The sequence below is a fragment of the Ictidomys tridecemlineatus genome, unplaced genomic scaffold (genome assembly GCF_052094955.1).
Source record: "Ictidomys tridecemlineatus isolate mIctTri1 unplaced genomic scaffold, mIctTri1.hap1 Scaffold_36, whole genome shotgun sequence".
Lineage (NCBI taxonomy): Eukaryota > Metazoa > Chordata > Mammalia > Rodentia > Sciuridae > Ictidomys > Ictidomys tridecemlineatus.
In genome coordinates this window covers 48,506-60,795 of record NW_027522439.1, presented here as the reverse complement: position 1 = coordinate 60,795, position 12,290 = coordinate 48,506, and the positions used below count along the sequence as shown (strand labels likewise).

Sequence of the window (12,290 nt, the reverse complement as noted above, 5' to 3'; positions counted from 1 at the left end):
GCCCCAACTCCTCCTTTGAAGGTTGGAACGAAGTTGCCCGCCCCTTGAGCCGGTACCGGCTAACGGAAGTGAACCAAGAACTGACTATAGGATGCTGCCTTCCCATTTGTTTGGCCAGAGATTTGCATCATTCTGTCCCATCCAGAAGGTGTAAGATTTCCATTGCAAATAGAGATTGTGGAGAGGGGACGGCGGCTGGACTAGGGGAGTAAGATGTCACTTTACCTGGTGGTCCTTTGGATTTTGCTTCGCTTTCCGACAGGAGTGGTGGTGCACACCTGTAATTCCAGTGGCTCAGGAGGCTGAGGTAGGAGGATTTTGTCAGTTCTACCTTTGGTTAAACAATCCCTGCGAAAGGAAACCACATAAGCAGTAATAAATACCTAGAGCAAAGGACTCATCAGGTTATGTAAAGCCAAATCATAGAATAAGGAAAAAATAACAAAGAATTTTTATTTTAAACCATTAAGTTTATTACACAGTTAACTAAAACACACAGTGCATCTGTTTCTACCTGATGGATCATCTCCTTTTATCCTGAAGAGGTTCTTTTAGCATTGTTAATAGTAGAGATCTATTGGTATTGAATTTTCTTACTTTTTATTTATTTTAAAATGTCTATTCTGCTTTCAGTTTTGAAGAGATTTATCCTGGATTAGCAGTTTTTGTCTTCTAGCACCTTAAACCTTTCCATTAACTTTAACCTCTCATTTCTGATAAGAAGTCAGCTATCATTTTAGTCATTTTTACCAATGCATAACACACCACTTTTTTCTAATTGCCTTCAAGACCTTTTTCCTTCTAATTGATCATTTACAGTTGACTCTGATGCATCTAGATGTGATTTGCTTTGTAACTAACCTTAGTATTCACTGAGTTTCCTAAATCTCTTGACATCTTTTTTGTTAATTTGGGATAATTTTAGTCATCATTGTCTTAAATATTTTTTTTCTGTACAATTTATGCCTCTATTCTTCTAGAAATGTAATTATATGTATGTTAGGTCACTTTGTATTGATAGTAACCAAGTCTCTATTTTTTTCTTTCTAATTTTTAGACCAGATAATTTTTATTGGTCTATCTCCAAGTTAACTTTTTGCTGTTTTTGCACTATACAATCTGATGATAGATTTGTTTCATGAATTTTTCGTTTCCAATACCGTACTTTTTATTTCTTTAAAAAGAAATTTTTCATTTATATGTTGACACCCATATCTACGTATTCATTATGATTAAGCTTTTCTTTAACTCCTTGAAATTAGTTATAAAAACTATTTAAATTTTTTCTGCTAATCCTAACATCTGGGTCAGCTCACGGAACTTTTTTTATATGTGATATTTTCTCTTGTGGTTCTCATTTTTCTATCTTCTTTGCATTCTGGCAAAATTTAATGATATTCTACATGCCTATAATCCCAGCGACTCAGGAGGCTAAGGCAGGAGGATCAAGAGTTCAAAGTTAGCCTCCGCAACTAAGGGATGCACTTAGCAACTCAATGAGACCCTGTATCTAAATAAAATGCAAAAAAGGGCTGAGGTTGTGGCTCAATGGTTAAGCACCCCTGGGTTCAATCCCTGGTACCAAAAAAATTTTTTAAATTATATTCTGGTCATTTATAGATGATACATCATAGGAAGTCTGGATTATGTTTTCTTCCTATAAAGGATATTCTGTTTTATGTGTCATGCAGGCTAATTACTGGTGAATTGTTTTGATCATATTAGATTTGGTATTATTATTATTATTATTATTATTATTATTATTATTGTTATTATTATTATTATTTGGTTCCAGAGATTGAACTCAGGGTACTCAATTACTGAGCCACATCCCCAGACCTATTTTGTATTTTATTGAGAGACAGGGTCTTGCTGAGCTGCTTTAGCACCTCTATTTACTAAGGCTGGCTTTGAGCTCGTGATCCTCTTGCTTCATCCACCTGAGTCACTGGGATTATAAGCATATTCCGTGCCTCACTAGGTTTGGTATTTTTCTTTATTTCCATATTTCATGGTGCATTATACTTGTACATAATGGTGGGATTTGTTGTTATGTTTTCATACATATGTACAATATAGTGATAAAACTTAGCCAATATCATTCTTGAGTATTTCTCTTTTACCTGCTTTCCTCTCTCCCCTGATCCCTTTCCTCTATTCTACTGATCTCCCTTTGATTGCCCTCAGATTCCTTTCACACACACACACACTTATCTTTTCCTTTTTCCTTTCTGGCTTCCTCATACATTTTCAGCATGAATCAATTTTGGTTTCAAATTTAGGTCTACCATTTTCCCTTTACTCTTTTTTGTGTGGTTCTTTTTGCTAAGGCTTATTTATGAACTCTTAATTAAGTACCTGATATATTAGTGAAGCTGCTGCAACCTGACTCTGCTGAAAACCTAATTTCTTCCAACATTGCCATTTAGCATCATCTTCAGTCTCCTTTATAGCAGTCAAACTCTGCTAAGACTTAAAGAGTCTCATCTGGTACATTCATATCAAAAATAAATTTCCTCCAGGCTTTTAGTATTCTCTCTCTCTAACACACACACATAATCACATTGCACCCACCATAAATAGCTCAGACATTCTTGTCCACAAAATTCCAACCAATATGATAATCTTGCACTTTGATAATTTTCTCCTTAACTCAGTATGACCACCATCTTACTTGAGCTTCATCTCTCTGAAATTAATACCTGAAAATGTTTAGTTTTTCTAGTTTTATACTCTTTTGTGTCAGGAAAACAAATCCCGTACAGTAGAACTATAACAGTTTCAAGTAAAAGTACTAAATTAGTTATATCCTTGCCCATCAATAGTGGTAGAAGAACTTAGGTGAACTTACATAGAAACTGCAACATCTTACATACTCAACAACAATTTCATTGCCCATGGAACCCAAAATTAATTGAAAGAGTAAACCCCAAAATGGATATCTGAAAAATAAACTGGTCAAAATTAGTAAGGCAATCAGAGTTAAATAATCATATATTTTACCAATAGCACTAGCTTAAAAGTATGGGTCTACAATAAGTAGAAAAATACAAGTTAATGGCTAGAGTCATAAAAGTTTCTATTATGATAGGCAGTCTCTTATGATGCTTTAATATTATATGATAGTTGTGAAATGATTACAAACTAATAATGAACATAATCTATTTGCAGATTAAAATGTTCTTCCCTGTATTATCTACAAATTTTAGATACACCTCAAAATGCCCTGGAAAAGAAATTTCTTAAGTCTCATCAAAATGAACTGCCAGGTTTTTTCCTACATTTGACATGACACAGTGCCAAGATTTCTAGTCCTGAATACACACTTTCTATAGGGAAGAGACATATATCTTGGCAATTAATAGATCATTTATCTCATTTCATACAGCCAATTTTAGTCGTAAGAAAAGAAATGTTTATGTATTCATTCTTCTGACTTTAGTCTATAATCTAATCATGGATCAACAAACTTTTTCTGAAAAGAGACTGATAATAAACATATTAGACTTTGTAGGCAAGTCTTAATTGCCACTCAAATGCCAGTGTAGCACAAAAACAGCCTAGACTATGGGTAAATAATATAAGCTTCTGTGTTCTAATAAAACTTTGTTTACAAAAGCAAGTGTCATTGTTGGACACCGTGGTGTGCTCCAACAGTCACAACTACTCAGAAAGCTGAGGCAGGAAGATTACTTGAGCCTAGGAGTTCAGGCCAGCCTGGGAAATAAGAAAGAAAGAAAGAGAGAGAGAGGGGGGGAGAGGGAGGGAGGGAGGGAAGGAGGGAAGGGAGAGAGAGAGAGGAATGAATGAAAGAAAGAAAGAAAGAAAGAAAGAAAGAAAGAAAGAAAGAAAGAAAGAAAGAAAGAAAGAAAGAAAGAAAGAAAGAAAGAAAGAGAAAGAAAAAAGGAATAAAGGGAACAATTTAAAAAAACAGTGTCAGGCTTACAGGTATGATTTGCTCAACACTGTTCCAGAGTATTAATGTTATGCTCACAATAGATGTTTGGCTAGGCTGTATACATACATACATACATACATATATACATGAAAGCAATTTTGTTCTTTTGTTTGCTTTCTTTTATTTTTTCCATTTTTTTGTTGATACATTATAGTCGTAAATCATGGCAGTATTTGTCGTTACATATTTCCACATGCACAATATAACACTACAGTTTGGCCAATATCATTCCCCAGTATTTTCCCTTCACTCCTCCCTCTCCTGGTCTCTTTCCTACACTCTACTGATCTCCATTTGATTTTCACTTTTTTTTCCTTTTTCCTCTCTTGCTTCCACATCCGAGAGAAAACATAGACTCCCTTGATCTTATGAGTTTAGCTTATTTTGTGTGTTCTCAAGTTTCATCCATTTTCCAGCAAATGACATAATTCACCTTTATGGCTGAATAAAGCTCCATTGTGTGTATATGCCACATTTTCTTTATTTATTCATCCTTGATAAGCACCTAGTTTGGTTCCATAGTTTGGCAACTGTGAATTGTGCTGCTATAAACATGGGTATGCATGTACTACTCTAGTATTATGACTTTAATTCATTAGGATAAACATTGAGTAGTTGTATAGCTGGGTTATATGGTGGTCTCCTGCCTAGTCTTTTGAGGAACCTCCATACTGATTTCAATAGTGGTTATATTCATTTATAATCCTATCAACAGAGAAAAAAGTGTCCCTTCTTCTCCACATTCTCTCTAGCATTTATTATTGTGCATATTCTTTTTTTTAAGTAGTTGGACACAATACCTTTATTTTTATTTCTTTATTTTTAATGTGGTGCTGAGGATCGAACCCAGGGCCTTGCACGTGCTAGACAAGCAATGTGCTGTTGAGCCACAACCCCAGCCCCATATCGTTCATATTCTTGATGGCTGCTATTCTGACTAAAGTGAGATGAAAGCTCACTGTAGTTTTGATTTGCATTTCCCTAATTGATAATGATGTTGAACATTTTTATAGATTTGTTGTCCATTTTTATTTCTTCTTTTGAGAAGTATCTGTTTAATTCATTTGCCCAATTAAGCTAGGTTATTTGAGGTTTTGGTGTTAAGTTTTTAAAAGTTTCTTATATAGTTTGGATATTAATCCTGTGTCAAAGAGTAGTTAGCAGGGTTGGGGATGTGGCTCAAGCGGTAGCACGCTCGCCTGGCATGCATGCAGTGCAGGTTCGATCCTCAGCATCACATACAAACAAAGATGTTGTGTCCGCCAAAAACTAAAAAATAAATATTAAAAAATTCTCTCTCACTCTCTTAAAAAAAAGAGTAGTTAGCAAATATATTTTTTCCAATTCATTAGGTTCTTTCTTCATGTTACTAATTGTTTCCTTTGCTGTGCAGAAGCTTTTTAATTTGATGCCATTCTGTTTATTAACTTTTGTCATTATTTTCTGAGCTTTAGGAGTTCTAATAAGAAAGTCATTGCCTGTACCTATATGCTGGAGTCTCAAATGTATATTTTCTTCCAAGGATTTGCATAGTTTCTGGTCTAATTCCTGGGCTTTTGATCTCTTTCAAGTTTGTACAGGGTCTAATCTTATTTGTCTACATATGGATAACCAATTTTCCTGGCACCACTTGTTTAAAGCCTGTCTTTTCTCCCAATATGTTTTTGGCATCTTTGTCAAGAATCAGATGAGTGTTAACTGTGTTGGATCTTTTTCTGTGTCTTCTCTTCTTTCCCATTGGTCTATGTATCTGGTTTTATGACAGAGCCATGCAGTGGTTATTTCCATAGCTTTGTAGTACAATTTGAAGTCAGGTATTGTGATGATGCCTCCAGCTTGCTTTATTGACTTAGAATTGTTTTGGCTATTCTGAATATTTTATTCTTCCAAATGGATTTCAGGACTGTTTGTTCTAGTTCTGGAAAAATGACATTTATTATTATTATTATTATTTTAAATTTATATATGACAACAGAATGCTTTACAATTCATATTACATATATAGAGCACAATTTTTCATATCTCTCATTGTATACTAAGTATATTCACACCAATTCATGGGTATTTTGATGGGAATTGCATCAAATCTGTATGTTGCTCCTAAAACCAATTTCAAACATATACAATCATATTAGTAGTGATTTTAGTGTCCAAAAAGAGATCTACTAAACAATAATTACTGGGCTGGTTTGGTGACTTGTAGTTCTAACTACTCAGAAGGCCAAGCCAGGAGGATTGCTTGAGTCCAGGTGTTGGAGATCAGGTTAGGCAACATAGCAAGACCCCCATCTTAAAAATAATAATAATTACTGATGTCAAAACACATCTCAATCATTATGCTAGTTACCAACTCTTCATTGTTTTCCTTGAAACTCTAATATACAATTAGTGAATGTCAATTTAGGACTAATTGTGCTGTTTTATAGAGGAGAAAGCTGATTATAATAGTAAGTGAAATCATCTGTCATGAACTGATTTGTGTTTATTTAATCACAATTATCATGCTGATGACTCTACATATTAAGTCTCCACCTATAGTCCCCTAGGTGCTAATTTTAAAAAACGTGAGTTTTCATTAAAAATAAGAAAAGAAACCCCTCCATATGCATTTCAATAATTCAAATTGTATCATAATTTGACTATTAACACAAGGGAAAATCAATGCAACTAATTCAGATTTAAATTCAAGATTACACAGTGCAAAAGAGGGAATAGTCTTGGAAAGGGAAGTAGAAAAATGTAAGATCCCTCTTAGAGGTCAGAAAAAATAAAATAAAATTTCTTTCAGAATAACAACTGGACATAAAGCTTTCAAGAAATGTTAGCTACTAGCTTTCTTCTCTGACAATCGGTTTTGTCAGTTGGTTCCCACTAAGTTGTGGACTTTTTCCGACCAGGACCAGATATCTTGTCTTTTGATTTTCATCCACTCCCACACCATGCTAGGGCTTTGGTAGCACAAAATGAGAATTAAAAATATGCTTTTGAATTAAATAATTTCTTCCCTTACGGATAAAGATAAGAATCTCAAGATCTTAGCCTGAAGACTAATGTCCATCTCTCTGCCCCCACCTGTCCCCACCTTAAAAAAAAAGCAGGCCACTGTCTCCAGTTTACACCCTCACTCACAGTTCTATTCACCTTCCCCTTTCCTAATCAGAGGGATCTTGGGGTGGGGCTTCAAGGAACCTCAAAGAGATTGAAGGGGAGGGAGCCTGGAACCATAGACTAGCTGTGACAAGTCATGGGTGGGATTTGGTAGTTCAGAAAAGGAGGTACCAGACCAGGAATGGGGGATGGGAGTGATGGTGAAGTGGAGTGGGCTAGTTTAGGATGGACCAGAAATGAGACATTAAGGAAAGCCAGAAAGGACCAGTTGGCAGGGGGGGGGATGGGGGGGTGACTACTAGAATCATGTGGAGGGTCGCTTGTGAGGTCACAGGAGCAAAGGCAGGTGATTGGATGAGAAGGAGAGTTCTAGTTGCCAAGGCAGCGACTAGAGGAGAAGGTCTTCAGTCCATGAGAAGGTCTTGACTAGAGAAGGACGGAGCTCCAGCTCCGTGTGTTCTCCAGTAGAGTCTGTGGATTGACCCCCAGATATCCCTGCTGAGGTGTCACCCGGGAAAGGCTTAAGCCTTCCCCGGGCGCCACCCCTCTGTGCTTTGCTACCCACCCCACCCGCCCCCCTGAGCCCCGCCTCCGCCCCCTGAAGCCCACCACAGCCTACTCCACCCTGTCACCGACTCCCCAAGGTGACCACAACATGGCTGCAGCGCCAGTGCTGCTCTTCTTGCTGTTCGTGCTGTGGCTGACCTGGCAAGTGCCGGGCCAACTGGACCCGAGCACCGGCTGGCCCTTGTGGAAGCACAAACTCTGTGCAGACGACGAATGCAGCAGTGAGTCCACAGGTGGGCGGGCAGCCCAGGGTCTCCGTGGTGGCTCTTTGGGGCCACATGGGGCTCTGATCCCCCGGTCCCCTGCCCCGTGGGCTGGGCTAGGGGGTCGTAGGATGACGGGTGGGGCGCAGGAGTGACAGAGCCTCAGGACCCTGCGTGTGTCCCCTCCGGCTCTGCCGGCGCCTCAGCCAGCCCGCTCAGTTTGCTGAGATGCTGAGCCTATGGTGCAGACTTCACCAGCAGTCAAATTCATAGACCAATAGTGAATGGAGGGCCTGGGGTTGTAGCTCAGTGGTAGAGCGCTTGTCTAACATGTGAGGCACTGGGTTTGATTCTCAGAACTGCATACAAATAAATAAAATAAAGGTCCATCAAAAACTAAACTAAAAAAAATTAGGCAAAAGCTTAAAAAAATAGTAGTGAATGGGAATCTCAGGGTTGAGAAAGACCTTAGAAGCAACTGGTCCAACTTCTTAATAACTGCATGTTGGACTCCTGCTTTTTAATCAAACGTACCCCAGGCTGTAACTCATACTGAAATTCCACCACTACAAGCTCTCAGTTCTTACTGGTATTCTACCTCATTCACAGAGCCTCAATGCAGGTCTGTATCCAATTCCCTTTAGTCTCTCTTGATATTACTGTCTTCTTTTTAAATAGCTGTCATCTGTGCATTCAATAAATAATTGTTGAGTATCTCTGCCAGGTGCCAGATACTGTGTTAAGCCTTGGCTCATTCCACCTGCAAATCTGCAAACCAAGACTCCCTCTATTTCAGCTTTCCTAAAATTTTAAACACAAGGTTTCACCAGCACTAAATCCATGTTTGTTGAATGTGACCCTGGTCTATATATCTCTGGTTTTAAATTTTCCCTTGAGTGAATATTGTTCTGGTAGCAGTTCTATGGCCATTGAAGTAGTGGAGAGTAGACTAGAGATTGTTCATTTTATAATTGAAGGGTCTAATAGCTCTAATTAGGATTATGAAGTTTTCTTCTCTGTGTTAATTGTCTTTAGGAGAGCCAAATATTCCAGGCACTGTGACTCATATATTTAGTGAAACACTCGATGAATATTGAAACTGAAGAGAGACAATTCTTATTCTATAGCATAAAATAAAATAGCCATTTCCCCTTTCAATTTTAGAGCTACTTATAACAGAAGGTACTCCTGTTGATGCTGCTGATACAGAAAACCAACTAGAGATAAAGGTGGAAGAGCCAGAAGATGCCACCACCATACTTTTCTTGTTACATTCATTCTTGCTTTATTTGTCTAAGATGGTAAGTTTGACATAGTTTCTTCAATTAGAATGTTGATTATTTATTAGTTTTTAAGTGGCTTCTGGTCATGAAGTGAAGAACTTAAAATGTCTTTATGAAAATTACTCCTGATCCTTTGAGTAGATAGCTCCTGTAACAAAAGCCATAGGGGTGTGGCTTTAATGGCTACTTGGTTTAGCACATGAGGAAGATTTGCTGTCTACCAAGGCTGGACATTTGCACACCTATAAAAACTTGGTTCTTCCCCTCAGAACCTTTCATTCTGGCAGGGAGATAACAGCATTCACTTGAAACACAGTAAGATAATGGCAGAAAGAGAGGTATTTATTCAATGGTAGAACATTATTGTCCATAAATGCATTTATTATGGTTGGAAGGGTGATCAATAAGGTCAGAAAGTGGTTGAGATGTGTTTGAAGCACAGGCAAAGGGCAAACAGGAGTCTGACATGTGGTTTGTTGTTGATTAGACAGGCTGGGGTGGTGGGGGAAGCTGGCAGTCAGAAGAAATGTGTTCAGAGAAATGGAAACATGAAGAAAGGATATTTGGGGAGGGCAGGAGAATGTGAATAGTTGGTGTTGTAAAGTGTGAAGTTGGAGGGGGATGGGCCTGTTGGAGAGGCCAGCAAATCTTAACTGAAGTCATGAGCCAAAGTAGCATTAGACCATTAATAGTGGGGATCCTTAGAAAGTTTTAAGAATGAAAAGGAATTAGGTTAGATCTGTTTCTTATAAAGAGTCACTTAAGGCTGATCTTTCTAAAGAAAATCATGATTCAAACAAGACATTTAATCTGTCTAGAAGCTTATCTAAGCATTTTAGGACTTACCTCCCCCCCATTGGTATTTGTTGATATTGGACTTTTAGAATTTAATTATAGGAATGAGAAAGCTTTTAGAGGTTGGAGGTCCTAGGGCCTTTGTGACAGTAATCCTCCTCAACTGAAGTTGTTTCCTGTAGATTGTGTTATTTCAAGGCTTGTGTAAGAAAGATGATGTTGTTGTTTTCCTTGTAAAATGTATAGATTTTGAAGCCAGGTAGATGTGGTTTCAAATCCCAAGGTTATCATTTAGAAGTTTGGGCAAATAAGTAAACTTTTGAAAAAAAGTTTTCCTCATCTGAAAAATGTAGATAATGCTTACTCCAATCATAAGAATTAAATGATTTGACAAGGTAAAATGTCTGGTGAGGTGTCTGGCATTTTGAAGGGTTTTACCCCTACGCACCCCCTAATTCTCATGTAGGCAGTCAGAAGGTGGTATAAATCAATGAATACCTGGGGAGGAAAGACCACCAGGGTGGAAAAGATGTGGTGGGGAGAAACAAATCATTTTTCAGTTGGCTCCATGTTTGTTCATGATGGTGGCAGCCACCTGGGTAAGGGGTATGTACAAGCCAGGCAGTTAGAATAATGATATTTCCAGTGATTAAAGCAGTCTTCCACAGTCATAATTTGATTATCAGAATGAATCAGCATCACTTGGAAAGTTAACAGCCTCACGATATGGAAAGGATTTCTTTATTCATATTTTTAGGTATGCACAGAGCCCTCCTCTAGGTCTAGGTCAGGGGACACGAATGTGGTGCAGGTGTGTCAGTGATTGTACAGTGATAGGTAAGACATAGACGTGAGTGGCAAAGAAGAGGCACAATGTTAAAAGACTGATTTGAAAGGAGATTTCAAAAAGGCATTTTGATGGCCCTGTATGTACAGGACATTGTGTGAGGACTAAAAGAGTCTAACAGGTGTAAGGCATGATTGTGATTTTTGAAAGCCTTAAGAAAAGGACTTAACAAATATATGCAAAAATTATGAACAAATCAATGTAAAATCTTAAACAAGTAGTATGATATCTGATAGGACTGGAGAGTAATAGGCTCTGATGTGTTTGGGAGATGTGCACCAATCAGGTTCATTGATCAATGGAATCTTAGTAGAATCTTAGTGTTAGAAGAAACCTTGGAAGGCTGTTAGTCTAGTTTCTCACTCATTGCTGTTATTTTCTTTACTGTGGCCCTGACGAGTAGTTATGAGGCCTGTACACCAGTATTTCCTAGCATGAGTCACTCTCTTACAAGGCTATATGTTCTTCTGTTGTCTAGTTCATCCTTGTATTGACTCCAAATTTTCCTCCACATGATTTCCTCTATAAAACTGAATTCTTTTCTACATAGAAATCCTTTAAATATTTGAAGTTATATCTTAATTTAAAAATTATTTTTAGTATTTTTATCATGGAAACTTTCAAATAAGAGCAGAGAGAATAGTAGGGGACTATAGGTAACCATAACATACTGTACATTTTAGAATACTAGAAGAAAAGGTTGTGAAAGTTTTACCATAGAGAAATGATGTTTGAGGAGGTAGATATATTTAACTGATTTAAACGTTACATAGTGTAATCATGCATCAAAATGTCATGTTACCTACTTCAATAATTATAATGTTTGTTTCTATGTACTAGTTAAAAAATAAATTTAATTAGAAAAGCTTTAAAGAAAAGCACAGAGAGTAGTATAATGAACCCACGGGCCATCACCCAACTTAACAGTAATTCCTTGATAGCTAATATCAGTGAGTTTTTTTTAATTTGTTCTAATTGGTTATACATGATAGCAGAATGCATTTCGATTCATTGTATATAAATGGAACAAAACTTTTCCTAGTTGTACACAACACATTTGTATTCCTACATGTACCTCGGGTAATAAGGTTCATCTCATTCCACCATCTTTCCTATCCCTATGCCCCGTCACCTGTCCTACCTCCCCTTTGCCCAGTCAAAGTTCCTCCATTCTTTCCATGCCTCTTACCACCCACCTTACCCCCATTATGGGTCAGCATCCACTTTCAGAGAGAACATACAGCTTTTGGTTTTTGGGATTGGCTTACTTCCCTTAACCTGATATTCCCATTCACCCGCAGATGCCGTAATTTTTTTCTCTTTTAAGACTATAAGTAATATTCCATTTCATATATGTACCACAGTTTCTTTATCCATTCATCTGTTGAAGGGTTGGTTCCACAAAACTATGGAATGCTTCACAAATGTGGGTGTCATCCTTGCTCAGGGACCATGCTAATTTTTTCTGTATTGTTCCAATTTTAGTATATGTGCTGCCAAAGCAAGCACACTCTGAGTTTTAACAAATG

At 37.5% G+C, this 12,290-nt stretch overlaps 1 protein-coding gene and 1 non-coding gene across 9 annotated transcripts in view; one reads left to right on the top strand and one right to left on the bottom strand.

Moving 5' to 3' along the window:
* Positions 1 to 12,290, top strand: part of LOC144373345 (transport and Golgi organization protein 1 homolog) — a 109,327-nt gene that overhangs the window by 64,441 nt on the left and 32,596 nt on the right. For 6 of the 8 annotated variants that reach the window (XM_078036445.1, XM_078036444.1, XM_078036452.1 and 3 more), the window contains exon 2: positions 9,001 to 9,137. In XM_078036445.1, the coding sequence (XP_077892571.1) occupies positions 9,001 to 9,137 (137 nt within the window). Of the gene's footprint in view, positions 1 to 34; positions 308 to 9,000; positions 9,138 to 12,290 lie in introns of those variants that run through there. The other 2 variants (XM_078036447.1, XM_078036450.1) reach the window with 2 other exon arrangements.
* Positions 12,164 to 12,270, bottom strand: LOC144373354 (U6 spliceosomal RNA). The gene has a single exon (XR_013433067.1). It is a non-coding gene; the product is annotated as a U6 spliceosomal RNA (small nuclear RNA).